Below are 14,893 nucleotides of genomic sequence, written 5' to 3'. Positions count from 1 at the left end.
AAGAATCCAGTTTAAACTGGAACATTGGAAACTCTGGTCGTAGGTTCGACTCTCGACTCGGGAGAGACTGTTAGTAGGATCGTAGCGCTAGCCCCGCAATTGTCCTGTACACTTAATAGTTGGCTGCGAAGTCTATGTATAATAAACAAAAGGTTGAGTTCCGATACGGAATGTAGCACCAAGGCTTTGCTTTGCTTTAGCATTCAACAGACAATTGCGGGGCTAGCGCTACGATCCTACTGACACTAACAGTCCCTCCCGAGCCAAGACTCGAACCTACGACGACTGGCTTGTTAGGCCAGCATCGTGCCTCGAGACCAGCTGGGAGAGTTTGCTTTGCTTTGCTAGATAAATGCAAATACTAACTTACCGATTCACTATCATGAACCCGGTCATTCGAAAACATCATCGATTTTATAACAATTAAAAAAGTATTGAGTTTGCTCGAAACATTTTGAATTTAAAGATGACTCTGGTTTTATTTATATGCATCCGGTTCCACGTTACTGGCAGCAGCGTCAGTAAATTCTGTTGCAACAAAGTTTGCTATTGGCTGTACAGAGTCCGCTTCGCAAGCAATCTTAGAGTAAAACCGGGCCGTTCGATTTTAGAGGCACTTTCAAACATGGGTTTACTCTCAGTCTCTATTATTATTTATTTATTTCCATCTGACCCGTAGTGGTCTTAATGAAATGTTGATACACTAACAATAACAAACAAAGAATAAAGTGCAACATTAACAAACAGATTTCCAGCAATACAAACTATCTAACAAGCACATGAAACATTTTTAAACTATCTTATGCACTACATGAGTCGTCTTAACCTATTCTTGAAAACGTCTATGGTTACATTGAAGTCAAAATAGTCAAAAAATCAATTGAATACGTCACACATCGCCCTTATAGGTTCGTTCTGGCCGTAGTTAGTACGTTGGTAGTCAAGTCGTAGAAAGTTCCATGATCTCAGGCTTCTCGCAGGCACATAGATGTTGAGTTGAGAGAGAATGGCCGGGGCATCAATTTGTCCAGCGAAAAGTTTCCCCACAAAAACAGCTCTCGATATATTTCTCCTTTTTGCTAAAGTGTCCATATCCAGTAAACGGCAGCGATCAATGTATGGAGGAAGCTCACTCGGGTTACTCCATGGTAGAGTACGTAGTGCATAACGGATGAACCGGCTTTGCACTGACTCAATTCTTTTTTCCAAATCTCCGCATTGGCGCACCAAACAACAGCAGATGTTTCTAGCACCAACCGCACCAGGGAAAAATATAATGAACGCAGGCAATATGGGTCTGAAAATTCTTTGGCGATTCGAATTATAAACCCTAGGTTCCTATTCGCTTGTGCAATTATGCTCGTGTAGTGATCTCTAAAGGACATTTGAGAATCTAAGAGCACATCAAGATCCTTAACTACAGTGACTCTTTCAAGCGGCCGACCAGAGATTGTGTAACTCCACAGGATTGGTTTTTTTCTACGGGTGAATGAAATCGCAGAGTATTTGGGGATACTAACTGTCAGGCAATTGCGTATGCACCAGTTATAGAAAGCATCAATATACTGCTGTAGTTCCTCACAGTCAGCTGTAGATCTTACGACGAGAAAAATCTTCAAATCATCGGCGTAGATTAATTTACATCCTGGCGGAATGACAAAACAAACATCGTTGAAGAACAAGGAGAATAGCAGCGGTCCAAGGTTGCTTCCTTGAGGCACGCCCGACAAATTTACAAAACTGTATGACTCGCTGTTTCCTAGTTTCACAGACAGAGTACGACCAACTTAGTAAGATTGAAGCCAGCCGACCAGAATCGATGTTGCACCCAGCCGCTCAACTTTCGCCAACAAGATGTTGTAGTCCACGCGATCGAATGCTGCTTTGAGATCCGTGTAAATAGGGTCTACCTGAGCACCATCTTCCAAATTTTTGATGCAATGAGAACAGAACTGTAGCAGATTCGTTGTTGTTGATCTTCCAGGAAAGAAACCATGTTGGTCTACCGAGATGTACGCTTTGCTTTCGCGAAGCAGGACGCCTCCTACTAATACTTCAGAAAGTTTGGACCCAGCGCATAATGAAGTTATCCCGCGATAGTTAGCTGTATTTTGTTTATCCCCTTTTTTGAAAACTGGGAACATTGTTGATTTTTCCAGCGCTTTGGAAATACTCCTTGCGCCAGCGACTGGTTAAATATTAATTTTAATGGAGCACAAAGGGCAGTAGCACATTTTTTAAATACACTGGCAGGAATTCCGTCTGGACCAGGTATCATAGATGACTTTAATTTCTTTATTGCAAGCGTGATATCATCGTCGATGAATCGAACATTGCCTTGATTCATTACATTGTTTGGAACGTTTTGAAGAGCATTTTCTACCTGTACAGCGCTAGCAGGGGATGCGTTGAATGCACTAGAGAAGTGCTTGGCAAACAGGTTGCAGATGCCATCGCGAGTGTTTGCAACTTCTCCTTCCAAAAACATTTGCGAAGGGAGTCCGCTTTCCTTACGTTTGTCATTCACAAAAGCCCAGAAACCTTTGGGGTTTCTTCTGAGGTTTGACTGTACACGTAGGATATGCTGTGAATTAAGGATACGGTTATATGCTCTGTCGTTATTACTGGCCTGGGTGAAGTCTCGCTTTGTCAAGGGATTCCGTTGATGTGTGTATCTGCGAAGTGCTTTTGCTCTCAAACATTTTAGTTTATTCAACCGCTGATTAGACCAGGGTGGTTTCGGTCTGGGACGAGGAGCTGGAACGTGAAGACTGAACAGCTGAAGTAAAATAGTTGAGAGTCTTTCTACAGCAAGATTAACATCCATAGCATGATTCAGTGCCGTTTCCCAGTTGATTGCTTGTAACGAATCCAGTAGTAGAGGCTCACAAGCTTCAGCGACAGTGCAATCCGGTGCCGATTCCTCATTGACGAATAAGAGATCTAACGTTCGATTCCTATCGTTAGTGACAGTGCACATCTGTAACATATTCAGCAGCGACATACCGTCCAGAAGAGCAGAAGCAGTTCCAGAAAACGTAGACTCGGAAATGTTTGGAATAGCATAGCCCGAGCTTGTACGTGTCCAGGTAATACCAGGCTGATTGTAGTCTCCAAAGAGCAAATGAGTTGCATGCGGCTGGAGCGAGCACGAAATTTCAAGTGCGGAGTCTATATGTTTTTGCACGGTAAAAGAATCATTGGAGCAATCGGAAGAAAGATATATGACGCCAATGCAAATGCTGCTGCCCCGACAATTAATATTCACCCAAAGCTGTTCAAGTTCGTCATGAGTACACAAATTGCGCCTGGATGCAAATCGGTTTGATACAGCAATAAGGACACCACCACCTCGCATTTTTCCAGATCTAGCTGCATCACGATCAGTGCGGTATACATTATATTGTGTTCCAAATAGCTGCACTGAGTTTATTTCACTGTTCAGCCATGTCTCGGACAAAACAATAACATCGTGCTCCGAGTCAAGCGTCGCCAGGAACAGATCATCTATTTTTGTTCGTAATCCCCTCACGTTCTGGTAGTAAATTTTTATATTACCAATCACAGCAGTCCTAGAAGCGGAAGTTTCGTCAGCGGTGAAAGCGTTCAAACTAAGCGGGTACTTGCCGTTTACAGCGGGTTGGAGAACCCCTTCACCACACCCACGCACTGGACCGGGACGGCTGATGATCGCTGGCGGCAGTGGCTCGACAGTGGAGGGGGGCTTGGAGGTTTCCATAATGCTAACTTCGTTGCGTTCCAGTGTCCGATAGGCAGAAGTAGACAAGGCGGATGAAAATAAACTTGATGACATGGTACTGGAAATTTTATCACATGGCACTGTTTCGGTCTCCGTATATCGCGAATTAAGGGATGAAGCAACACTGCAAATTGGATGAAATTCAGGACACGAAGAAGCTCTAATAAAATCATACTTGCCTAAGCGAGCAAGTTGGATAGCCTCTTCACCAACTCCGAACACAGGAACGGAACGACTTGAATGGCCGGAACAGACTGCTGAAGACGAAGAAGAACGATAGTTGTCGACTGTGTCGGGTGGCTCAGAGGCTTCCATCATGCGATATGGCGTGCGTTCCGTTTTCGTCAGTCTATGTCTGTATTTCACCATAGACCATTCCCTCATACTGAATTCTTAAGAGAAAAAAACAGGGACACACAGTAAGTAAAAAATATATCTCTCCCGAACATTATATAATTTACCGACGGAGGCTCGGTAAAAAAGAGCAGTAGTAAGTTTAGAAGGAAGAATAAAAGTATAAGAAAATCGTAACTTACCACGAAGACACAGATACACCTTTCATTCTGTCACCGTCGTTGGAGTTGCAGATGTAATCGTGGTCTCCAAAAATAAACGATTTCGACACTATAAGCAGTAGCTGGTGGCATCATCGATTAATACAGAAGCAAAAGCTACTGAATTGCTGTACATCGATTGTAAATCTGCGTTTTTTGTGAAACTTCACTAGATCCCTCACGGAGAACCAACTACGAAAGACTCGATCGTCAAGCTCAAGTTCAAGCCCAAGGATATGATCAGACAATGCTTGTGAACTCGATAAACTGCGCTTTAGGTACCGTTTCGATTCAAACTTCGAACATTTTACAATAAACATCGGATTATTATAGCCAGTGTAATAAAAGGAATGAATACTATATACCATTTCGTTCCTTGGAATGTCCTTCACCCTGTGATGTATAGCTCTTTACTGTAGGGCCACTTCCGGGTATTTAGCGAGCGTTGAAAAAAGTGGCAGTCAGTGTTCGAATACTTGCCTATCTATCTCTAAGCGATTACTTTGAAGTGTTCGGAGTTTGAATCAAAGCCAGTTTCTAAATTCTCCTTGTTTTCATATACGAAACGTGTTTTAATCTATATAAATGGCACCTAAAGGTAACAACAATAAAAAAACCTACATACTAAAACTTTAAGCTCGATGAGAAAGTTCATTTTCCGTTGACTTTTTAGTGCAAGAATTACTAGTAGAATTACCATAAATTATTCGAAAGCGGATTCAAAGAAATAAAACAAATTAACCGATTGTTAAGTCGATTACACTGATCAACGCAGGTTTTGATTACAGCTTTTTAACTGTTCCCGTGGATTTTGCTGCCCCTGGTAAAGGTAGCAGAGCGTCAAAAGCCACAGAGTAATTGCTCGCCGGGTTCGTCGTTTTCACGTTTACTTACAGGAATATTTCATTTAAGACTCTGGAGACTTTACACAATTCCGAGCTGGCTAAGGGCACCACAATTCATAGGAATAAGTAAAAAACTGTAATCTTTCATTTTGTCAGTTTGAGCTCTAGAAGAAGCCAATGTTGACAACTGGACGACAAAAGCGAAAAAAAAATTGTCAAATTGGGGCAATTTTTTTGTTCATTTTTTTCGACCTGTGTTATAAAATGTTTTTTTTTTTCTTTTAAATTTGGTAATATGTAAAGTTATACGGTTTTCCTGAAAGCTTCAAGAAAAGTTACCACGCGTAACCTGTTGAGTTCGTGCATACAATTATTGTAATATTTCCTGGCATCAATGGGGCCTAATCACGAAATCAACTGCCTCCAAATATAACCACCTAGTATCCAATAAAGGTTCAAAGATGAAAAAACATAGATTGAGTAAACCATCGGTAACAATAAATGAGCAGAACTCTTCTAAGCGAACGTCGACTCCACAGACTTAACCATTGATTGGATGAGAAATAATATAACGAACGATTCGAGCGACAAATCTTCAAACAAAAATAAAATCGTTGCAATCGATAAACGTGTAAAGCATAATGTTTTACTAATTGATCACGATAATGGCCACCAGGCCATACTTAAATGAATGATTTCTGTCTTTAACAAAGGCGACTCCTTCGTCAGATTTTTAGTTTGTTCTATTCCACGATTGGCATGCTAAACTTGGTTGCCTTGGGGTTAAACTGAACTGACCTCATTCGTCCATTAAATCTTTAATGAAATCAGATCCCATGACTATGGAGGTCAAACATTTATCAGTTTTTTTAATAATTGCAGCCAGTACTTAGTAGATGGGTTAATTACGGAGCTGGTGTTACCATTACCATCATAGTTTCTTAAGCATTGTAGTGTCCGTGATTATGTTTCAAAATAATATGTGATTTAATAAAATATTCTTATATAATAGCTACCGGGCCATAGAATCGATGCCGCAGCTTATCACAACCGATTTTACCTCGATCGCCTTATCAGCCACAGCAAATACCCAATTCGATACAGTATAAATCACGAATCGCTGAAAAAAATCAATTGAAAGCTTTTTCAACACCAGTTTAACGTTTCCGGCGTAGCTCGGGATTGACGGGCTTAAAATTTGAAATTGTTTCACTTATTTCCGGTCTTTGGACATCACCCGGTCTTCTTAATATCCATATTGAATGGTATTTGATTCGTACAGTCGGATACACTTCAGTACCGAAAGGAGCAATACTATCAATATTAACCGCGGAATTTGATTTTTTTGACGTAGAACTACGTTTTTCTTTAGCTTATCACATAGGGATGTAAATAGGAAAACTATTAACGAAAAGGGGACGAAAAATGTCCCTTTTTAAATGCTTATAAATCGGTTTGTTTTCAACCGATTTCCTTGATTCTTACAGCAACTGATTGGAAAATTATACACGCATCCACCCAAATGTGGAAAAGTGTTGATTGACTATGCGAACTATTGTTCTATTGAAAATTGTCAAGCCTTGTTGAAACGAAAATTACGTCCTCTGATTGGTCGCTTGCTGCCTTTCCCTAGAAAGGTCGACAGAACAGTATAACTAGTTAGCCGCATCGTAGCGAATTGCGGAAATAGCAGCAGCGGGTTGCGACATCACATCACGTATCTAAGCAGCAGCGAGGTAGCACCAAACGTCTCGATATGCCAGTTAAGGGCTTTGGTCTTCTTCCCGCGATAAAGTTTTGTTTTATCTTGGCAACAACACATTCTGTGCTGAATCCAAGAAAACAAAATCTGTGCTGCCGTCTTATTTACTGAATGCGTACAGATTTTGAACAGCTTTTAAAGATTTTGAACAGTAAAATGTCTTTCTCAAGGCAAATAAACAAGTAATTGAAAGTTAATGTTTTTTTTTTTTTTGACAATAACATAAGCATTCTCTGCTGGATCCTAGCAATCAAATTCTGTCGTGATTAAAAATTCACTTTATTCATTTACCTTATGCCCCCCATTATTGGGGTAGATCAACATAACCGATTTTGAACAATAAACTGTCCTGTTCTGTTAGAACGCCTTAACAAAGGTCGACTTTACAGGAATAAATCGAAGTCGATTCAATCAATCAACATGAACAGAATTTCGTCGTCTCCCAGCTGCTCAGTTGCAACATGATGCAACACGCAACAGCGAGCAAACGAAATCGCTTGATGTTACAAACCGCAACACGATACGGGTTCAAATCGTTGCGTGTGTGAGAGCACCATCGGTGTTTTCGCTGGATACAAAAATCAAATGCGTATTGTGAAATTTTTCAGCTAAAGAACATTAGAGAATGATAAAACTGAACAAAAAAGGCGTGGCCTATTTCGTAGCAACCTTCGGCTATAAAAGACTGTTTCTGGTAAAATCAGCTACATTCATTAGTCGGAAGGGGAGCTGGCTAGACCGTCCACAACGTTGACAGTAGTAGCAGCAGATATCAGTACTCAGCAGTATTGCGGTGGTCGCGCCTGTGGCTGCCTTTAAATCAAACAAATCACTTGCTCTGTGGTTGGTGTGTCGTCGGACTGCCGTTATTGCCCCACTACTGAGGCAGCATAAAGGTTTCCATCAGCAAATCCAATTTTGAGCAGCAAAATGCCTTTCTCAAGGCAAATAAACAAGTATTTGAAGGTTAATCATTTTTTGACAGCTCAAACGAGCAATCTGTGCTGGATACTAGTAATTTAAATCTGTAGCGGCCGTCTAATTTACTGAATGTGAAACAGCTTTTACAGCTCGTGTTTTCAGTGTCTTTATTCCCCCACTGTTGAAGCAGCACAAAGCAAGTATTTGGAGACTTTATGACTCAATAATGAAACACTTACAACAATGCATTTGTTGATAGTGATAGTGCGTAGTTCTACGTTAGTTATGGGGTCGTGTCTTGGATACAACCTCCTACTTTTTTAAGATAAGATTAACGCCATATATTTCATCATCGCTTCAGTTTATTGCTAAGAGCCACAGCTCAATTTTTCGTGAGGAGAAAATACAGCCACATTTTCCCGAATCCATTCTTCATAAGCAGCAACATTTGTAAAAATGGTGGGATATTCAATCTCTGCACATGATTTTGCCCACGACACAACACCGTAGACAGTATGGTCTACTACAAATGGTCCACCGGAATCACCTTGACACGATCCTGTGTGATCTTTACTACTTCCAATGCAATACTGTGTTTCATTGTACAATATCTTCTCGGGGTACGCTGTCTGACAACGCTCAATAGGTAGAACTGTCAAATCTGCTGCTTTTAACGTAGGCGAACCGTAACGGGCGTTCACTTCAGTTAGACCCCATCCGGAAACGCGACCGACACTATCAGTGGGCAGCTTCACTCCTTTCTCTGGAATCATAGCACACGAAACATTGACACCATCAATTTCCAATGGTTCCTCTAGCAAGACTAATCCAATATCGTTAACTGCTTCCTTTCGGGAAAATTTTGGATGCACAATTGCCTTTACAACTTTTCTCTCAACTCCGCCTTCGCAGCGAAGACTTGAACCCACACGAACCATCTTTTCTGCGTCTTTTGAATGGTCCAGACAGTGAGCGGCAGTTAGTACCCATCTTGGCCCAATAACTGAGCCTCCGCAAATGAATTTTCCTTTGACAAATAATGCCGCCTGGTAAGGTGTCTGCAATATCGATAGTTTCGTACCACCAATGATGAGCTTTCGCTTATCGCTCCGAATCGGCTCTGGATGAGTTCCGGTTACTAGAAAGGCACTTAATAGCAGCAAAATAAAATGCGCGAGGTCCATTGTTGATGCAATTCATTTGTGATTTAAATGTGCTTTCACATGTATAAATAGGTTTCACTACGATTGTGAGCCAGAGTGTGCCGAATTCGTATTAGTCGGTTTAGTAAAACCGTGTTAATGATTTGGTAATTTCAGCTCGTAACTTTAGATTTAGTTAACAGCTGAGGCGTTTTATAGGGGTACTCCACTACACTTTTTCACACTGTCAGTGTATAATTTTTTAGCGGCTGTTTCATTTTTACAGATTAACATCAAACATTTTTTTAAGTCAATTAAAAAAACTAAAACTGTTCGCTAGAATTAATACATTTTCTGCAAAACTTATACAGTACACAATCTGAGCGGTAAAGTTCTTAGTGCTAATCTTCAACAATTCGACGCACTTTGCAATATATGCAAATGATCAGAGCTAGCATATAAATATCGAACACTCATTTGTAGTTAAAATTATTTAACAGAAAGTTTACTTCAGCCAAGAATTGCATTGACAATGGAAGCAGTTTTCTTAATTTTGTTAGTAGGACTTCTCACAATCGGAACTTATCCACAGGTGATTCGACGCGATAAACGAAATCTCATCATTGGTGGCGGTCAGATATCGATATCGGAAGCACCACACCAGGCAGCATTATTGGTCAATGGAGTGTTTACTTGCGGTGGTTCCATTATCGGTTCCAAGTGGATACTGACTGCCGCCCACTGTGCTACCGATGATTTGAAGACAAACGCACAGCGGTGGCGGAATGGTGCGGAAAATTGCAAACGTTTTTGTCCATCTGAACTTTCTACCGAATGTAGGACTGAACGATATCGCACTGCTCTTGCTGGATGAACCGTTGTACTTCGATGGTACAAGTGCGTCATGTGCTGCTATTCCCGCCCAAGGTGAAAGATTACCATTCGGTAGCGTAGGTAAAGTATCCGGTTGGGGTCAAACAACGGAAAGGGCTGGTTCAGGGTCAACCATGCTCAGGACAACCTATTTGACGGTTCAATCATTCGATCAATGTCAGGAAGTTTACCAGGGAAGGCACAATTTGGATGATGAAGCACAATACTGCATTGGAAACAACGAGATTCATACGGGATCGTGCCAGAGGGACTCGGGTGGTCCATTCGTAGTGGACAATACTGTTTACGGTGTAGTGTCGTGGGCTGAAATCTGTGCCGATTCCAAACATCCGACCGTATATACGGACGTTGGCGCTTACGCGAAATGGATTCATCGTACTGTGAAATCTTTGCACGAAAAGCTAGATTGTAATGTTATGTAATCAAAAGGTATATGAAACAATTTTTAATTGCACAGAAATAGAATCAATAAGTCATCTCAATTGGATCTGAAGTACGATGCTCCATCACAAGTCATCGTATGTTCCAAGCGCAAAAACAAATTATTTATTGCCGTGAAAAAAAGATAAAAATTTAATTTAATCCGATCTATTTTAGAAATTTCGAAACTTTGTCTTTCTACATTAAAAGAATATAGTTTGGCCAGTTCATAAATGTTCTATATACCAACCTACCTGAAAAAACGATCATGAATCTAAAAGGCGATTTTTTTTTTTGGGATAGAAATTTACCCATCAAAATGATTTTGCAGAAAAAAAAATCTAAAAAATTCTAAATTGTAATTTATCTGTTACTTCAGCAAAAAAAATTGTTTATCGATATTCATCAAACTCGAAATCAAGTTAAAGAATCTTGTCTCGGCAATCGGCAATCGTATACCGATATTAGAAAAAACTTTACTGAAATCTTGGTATAAATTGGCAACACCACTGTCAGCCGCATGAACGTGTCAGTCGCCATTTTTTCAGATTCGAGCAAACACGAAGGATTCTAAAAAAATGTCTAAATCGAACGAATATAAGGGTGTGAAAACGCGATTTTCTGGACAGAAATCTTTCGATTGTTTGTAACTTTATCAAACTTCTGTAAATAAAGAGCATTTATATTTAGTTTCATTGTTTCTAATCACAGGCAAAATATGATATCATACGATGATAAGAACGTTTCTAAAACCAGTCGATTTAAAATATGCAATGAGCTTGCGTGTCTGCCAGACACAAATTTGTCGCTAATTTGAATGACCAGTTTTAAAGTTTTTTTTTTTTTGAAAGAATTAAGAGCCGCTTTCTATCACGAGACACCGGTTGGATTACTTTATTGCCGCAGTTTCTCAACATCATTAGTTGGACTCTTTTTTGTTCGTAACACAACAAATTTTTACTCAGTCTGTTAACCTTCCGTCTAAACCAAACGTCAAAATCATTGTAGCTAACCTGGTACTTTAAGATAATATTCACTCAAAGTTCACACACACACATCAACTACGTAACCGCACAACATAAGATTATTTAGTCCCTAGATAAGCAATGTCGCTGGCGTCGCTGGATTTTTACAGGTTATGTATAGATATTGATCTGCTTGGGAACGTAACGTCAAACGTCGTTACACTGAACGGAATCGTCGAGTCCTTATTGACGGATTTCATCCCAAATCGTCTCAAGGATTGGCATCGTCTCTCCGAATTGGTTGAAACTTTTTGGGTGTGAAGACATCACCTAATTAAGCATCTCTGCATACTTACTTTTACCAAAATCAGACTAGACTGTCTTCTGAAAAGGGCGAAACATTTTTTTTGCCGATTTTTTGTAAATCAATATAATTCAAAAACGGTTAATTCTACAAAAAAATGTTCTATAAGTAACTTTTAGGAAATTGTCTGAATTTTCATAAAAAAAATCGGAAAAAATTATATATTATGTCCTAGACTAAAAAAAATGCAGTCTGCAGACTGAAAAAATGGTCATCGAATCGGCTAAAAATTTTGTTGGTGAAAGACCACATTATTGGCTACATTTCGTTCATACATCGCAACTTGAGCATATTTAAGGAAAAAAAGTTATTCTCTAAAATAAAAAATTAAAAGGCAAACTAAAACTAAGGTATATTATTTTTTCAGTGTAAAACAACCTGATAGAATGAATACTTGTTATGTTTTGATTATTTTAGTTTGGAACAATTTAAATAAGTAAAACTCAATGCCTAATTTCAATATATTATGTGTATGCAAGTACCTAAAGTTCATTGTATTACAGATGTGAATGTTTTTCACATCTTATGAACCTACATGATGAATTTACCTATGAAAATGGTGTTAATGTGGAAGAAAAAATCGATTTTTTTACTTTATAATTCAAATGTTTTATTCTCAAACATAATTACTTAGCACCTATTTCTTACCACTACTAAATACAGTAAATATTTTTGGGTCATCTCCTGAACTAGAATATCTTTTAACTGCTATTTGATTATTACTTAAAGGTACAACACCATGAAACTATGAAACCTGCAGCTGATCCACTGACGCGATTGACTGTAATGATGGAACTGACGGTACTGCTTCTAAAAAAAATAAGTTTAGAAAATATTTATATAATACGTGCATATTATGGTGCGTTAAAAATTAACTTATTGCATTTGTTATTATTACTTTAAAAGTAATAACGTTCTTACCTAGCATGTCATTAATCTCTTCACAACTTGTTAATGGCTGCTTAGCATCATTTGTTGATGGTTGCGGATTTTCACATGTTGATTCTTGCGGACTTTCGCTTGTTGATGGTTTTGGATCTTCGAAATCTTGCGTTGCTTCGTATTCATCCGTTCGTCGCTTTTTTTGTGGAACACTTCTGCTATGCGATATTACAGCTTGACAAGAAACACAAATGTGCATCGATTCATCCAGTTGGTGGTCATAACCATGGACCGTATTTTTTCTATTATCGTTGTAGATAAACTGCGTGAACCCTTACGGCTGCACTTCTTTTTGCCAATAGCTGCACAGCGTTTCGAATATTTCAGCCGTGATATATCCTTTTGATCCATGATAACAAAACTTAGTCGAACTTCTCTGCACAATTGCTATAAACAGATTTTAAACAGATTCATAACGTGCATACATATCACAACAGATACAATAGGTAAAAGATACGTACGTAGAATAAACATATATTCTGCAGGTAGAATAAACATGTATTGTAGCAGTCAAAACACCAGCAGAAGCCACTCCTCTCGGGAGAAAATTACCTACCGCGTTTGGGTTACCTATGTTTTACAGCGGCCACGTGCTTCACGCAGGATTTTGCTTCCAGTGGCAAAACAAAACTCAAACACTGGTTCTACTATTACCTAATTACATTTACACAACATAACAAGTATTTCATTCTATCAAGGTGTTTTACACTAAAAAATAATATACCTTGGTTTTAGTTTGCATTTTCATTTTTGACGTTGGACTAACGTCTTTATCGAAGTTAGGCACCTGAATTTGAAAATCTAGTAATTCAACCGGGGAAAACCAGGGAAAAGTGGTCAGGTTTTGAGCGCTTATATATCAGTCATTTCTTTTCAGAATTTCGAGGTTTTGGCATCAACCGATCAGAAATTCTTTTACGGTTGAATTTATGTAACAAAAATAACCTTTTGTTCGAGATACACTATTGAAAAATTGATAAATCACATCGATTGTCTAAATCATACCGAGCAACCAATCACCACCTCTCTTCACAAGCACAGTCGACACTAACGGATACAACCGATCTGACTTTGTTAACAGTCTCACAGCTTTCAACCAAAACGAGCTCGCTTTCGGTAGCTGCAACAGGTGTTTCAACACCGTTTTAAAATGCTTCTTTTATCATTACCACTGAACAGATTCTAAACACCAATGGCTTGATTGATAGGGGAAATATTGCGCAAGATTGTCATATAATAATTTAAATATGTTTTCGATACTAAACTAGTTAAAAGTTGTGTTAAAAGTCGTGCACATTCAACCAATCACAAGCTCGCTTCTTGTTTGCTCGCGGATGGATTTTTGCTTTGGGCTATATAATAGCCTGTGTCGTCTCATAGCAGTCATCAGTTAACAAGTGAAAGGCCACCAGGCCGGTCTTGTATAATCAGCAGCGGTGGCTGATTCCAGCGGCCAAACTGAGCTGCAGCAGAACCAGAGCGGTGGTATCAGGCAGCAGCGGCGGAGGTAGTGGGAAGCTGCATTTCTTCATTCAGTTCGGTGCTCCTTCGATCTGAGTTGGACCCCACCAGCGGTAATCCAATTCAGATATCGTTGGGTGCAAACGTTGGGTGTGTGTGCAGTGTGCACATATAGCGTATGTGCATCTGTATTGCGATGATAGGGATGGCGCTGTTGCGTGTGTATGGCTAGCTATAGCGTGTGTAAGACACTAGCATGTGTAGCATATTATGGCTATTGCGTGTATATCTTCAGCGTGTGTACGGATAGTTATAGCTTGTGTGTGGATAGCTGCTGCGTGTGTAATGATTAGTTATAGCGTATGTATGGATAGTAATAGCACATGGTTGGATAGCTTATGCGTGTGTATAGATAGTTGTATCGGATGTATGGAAAGGAATAGCGTGTGTATGGATAGCTATAGCTACAGCGTGTGTATGAATAGTTTTAACGCGTGTTTAGATAGTTATAGCATGTGTGTGAATAACTATATTGAGTGAGTGATTGAGCTCTTGCTATATTGAGTTATTGAACCAAACGTTTTTTTTTTCAAATACTTGAAGTTATATGCTGGGCTGGAACTAACCTAGCATGAGTTTTATCGATTAAATGTCAAACAACTTTAAATTTAAAATTTTCGGTTGAATCGTTCTGGGCTCCAATTTCAGATAGTTTCGTAAAGTTTGCTTTTTGCTTAGATAGGAAAATTTTACCAATTCGCTCAATTAAATGATTGTCTTGGTAGTGCAGCAAACAAAGGGTTGATTCGAATATGTATGAAATGACAGCGATTAAATAAAAGATATCCATTCTTTTAGTATAT

General features: G+C 39.3%; 2 protein-coding genes across 2 annotated transcripts; one reads left to right on the top strand and one right to left on the bottom strand.

Moving 5' to 3' along the window:
- Nucleotides 1-7,515: 7,515 nt before the first annotated feature.
- On the bottom strand, nt 7,516-9,058 carry LOC129730261 (trypsin-6-like). The gene has a single exon (XM_055689442.1). It carries the CDS (start codon nt 9,024-9,026, stop codon nt 8,211-8,213), a length of 816 nt encoding a protein of 271 aa, XP_055545417.1. The 5' UTR covers nt 9,027-9,058; the 3' UTR covers nt 7,516-8,210.
- A 181-nt stretch (nt 9,059-9,239) lies between these two features.
- Nucleotides 9,240-10,429, top strand: LOC129731936 (trypsin eta-like). Its single transcript, XM_055692330.1, has 2 exons — nt 9,240-9,370; nt 9,577-10,429. Exon 2 carries the CDS (start codon nt 9,770-9,772, stop codon nt 10,298-10,300), a length of 531 nt encoding a protein of 176 aa, XP_055548305.1. The 5' UTR covers nt 9,240-9,370; nt 9,577-9,769; the 3' UTR covers nt 10,301-10,429.
- The last annotated feature ends 4,464 nt before the right edge of the window (nt 10,430-14,893 follow it).

This window comes from Wyeomyia smithii, chromosome 3 (genome assembly GCF_029784165.1).
Source record: "Wyeomyia smithii strain HCP4-BCI-WySm-NY-G18 chromosome 3, ASM2978416v1, whole genome shotgun sequence".
NCBI classification, from domain to species: Eukaryota; Metazoa; Arthropoda; class Insecta; order Diptera; family Culicidae; genus Wyeomyia; species Wyeomyia smithii.
The sequence above is the reverse complement of the archived record's forward strand: the minus strand, read 5'-3'. Positions and strand labels throughout refer to the sequence as shown.

What these genes read in the sequence shown, in the direction of transcription:
- LOC129731936 (XM_055692330.1), top strand. Translation starts at nt 9,770, where the DNA reads ATGGTGCGGAAAATTGCAAACGTTTTTGTCCATCTGAACTTTCTACCG.
- LOC129730261 (XM_055689442.1), bottom strand. Translation starts at nt 9,026, where the DNA reads ATGGACCTCGCGCATTTTATTTTGCTGCTATTAAGTGCCTTTCTAGTA.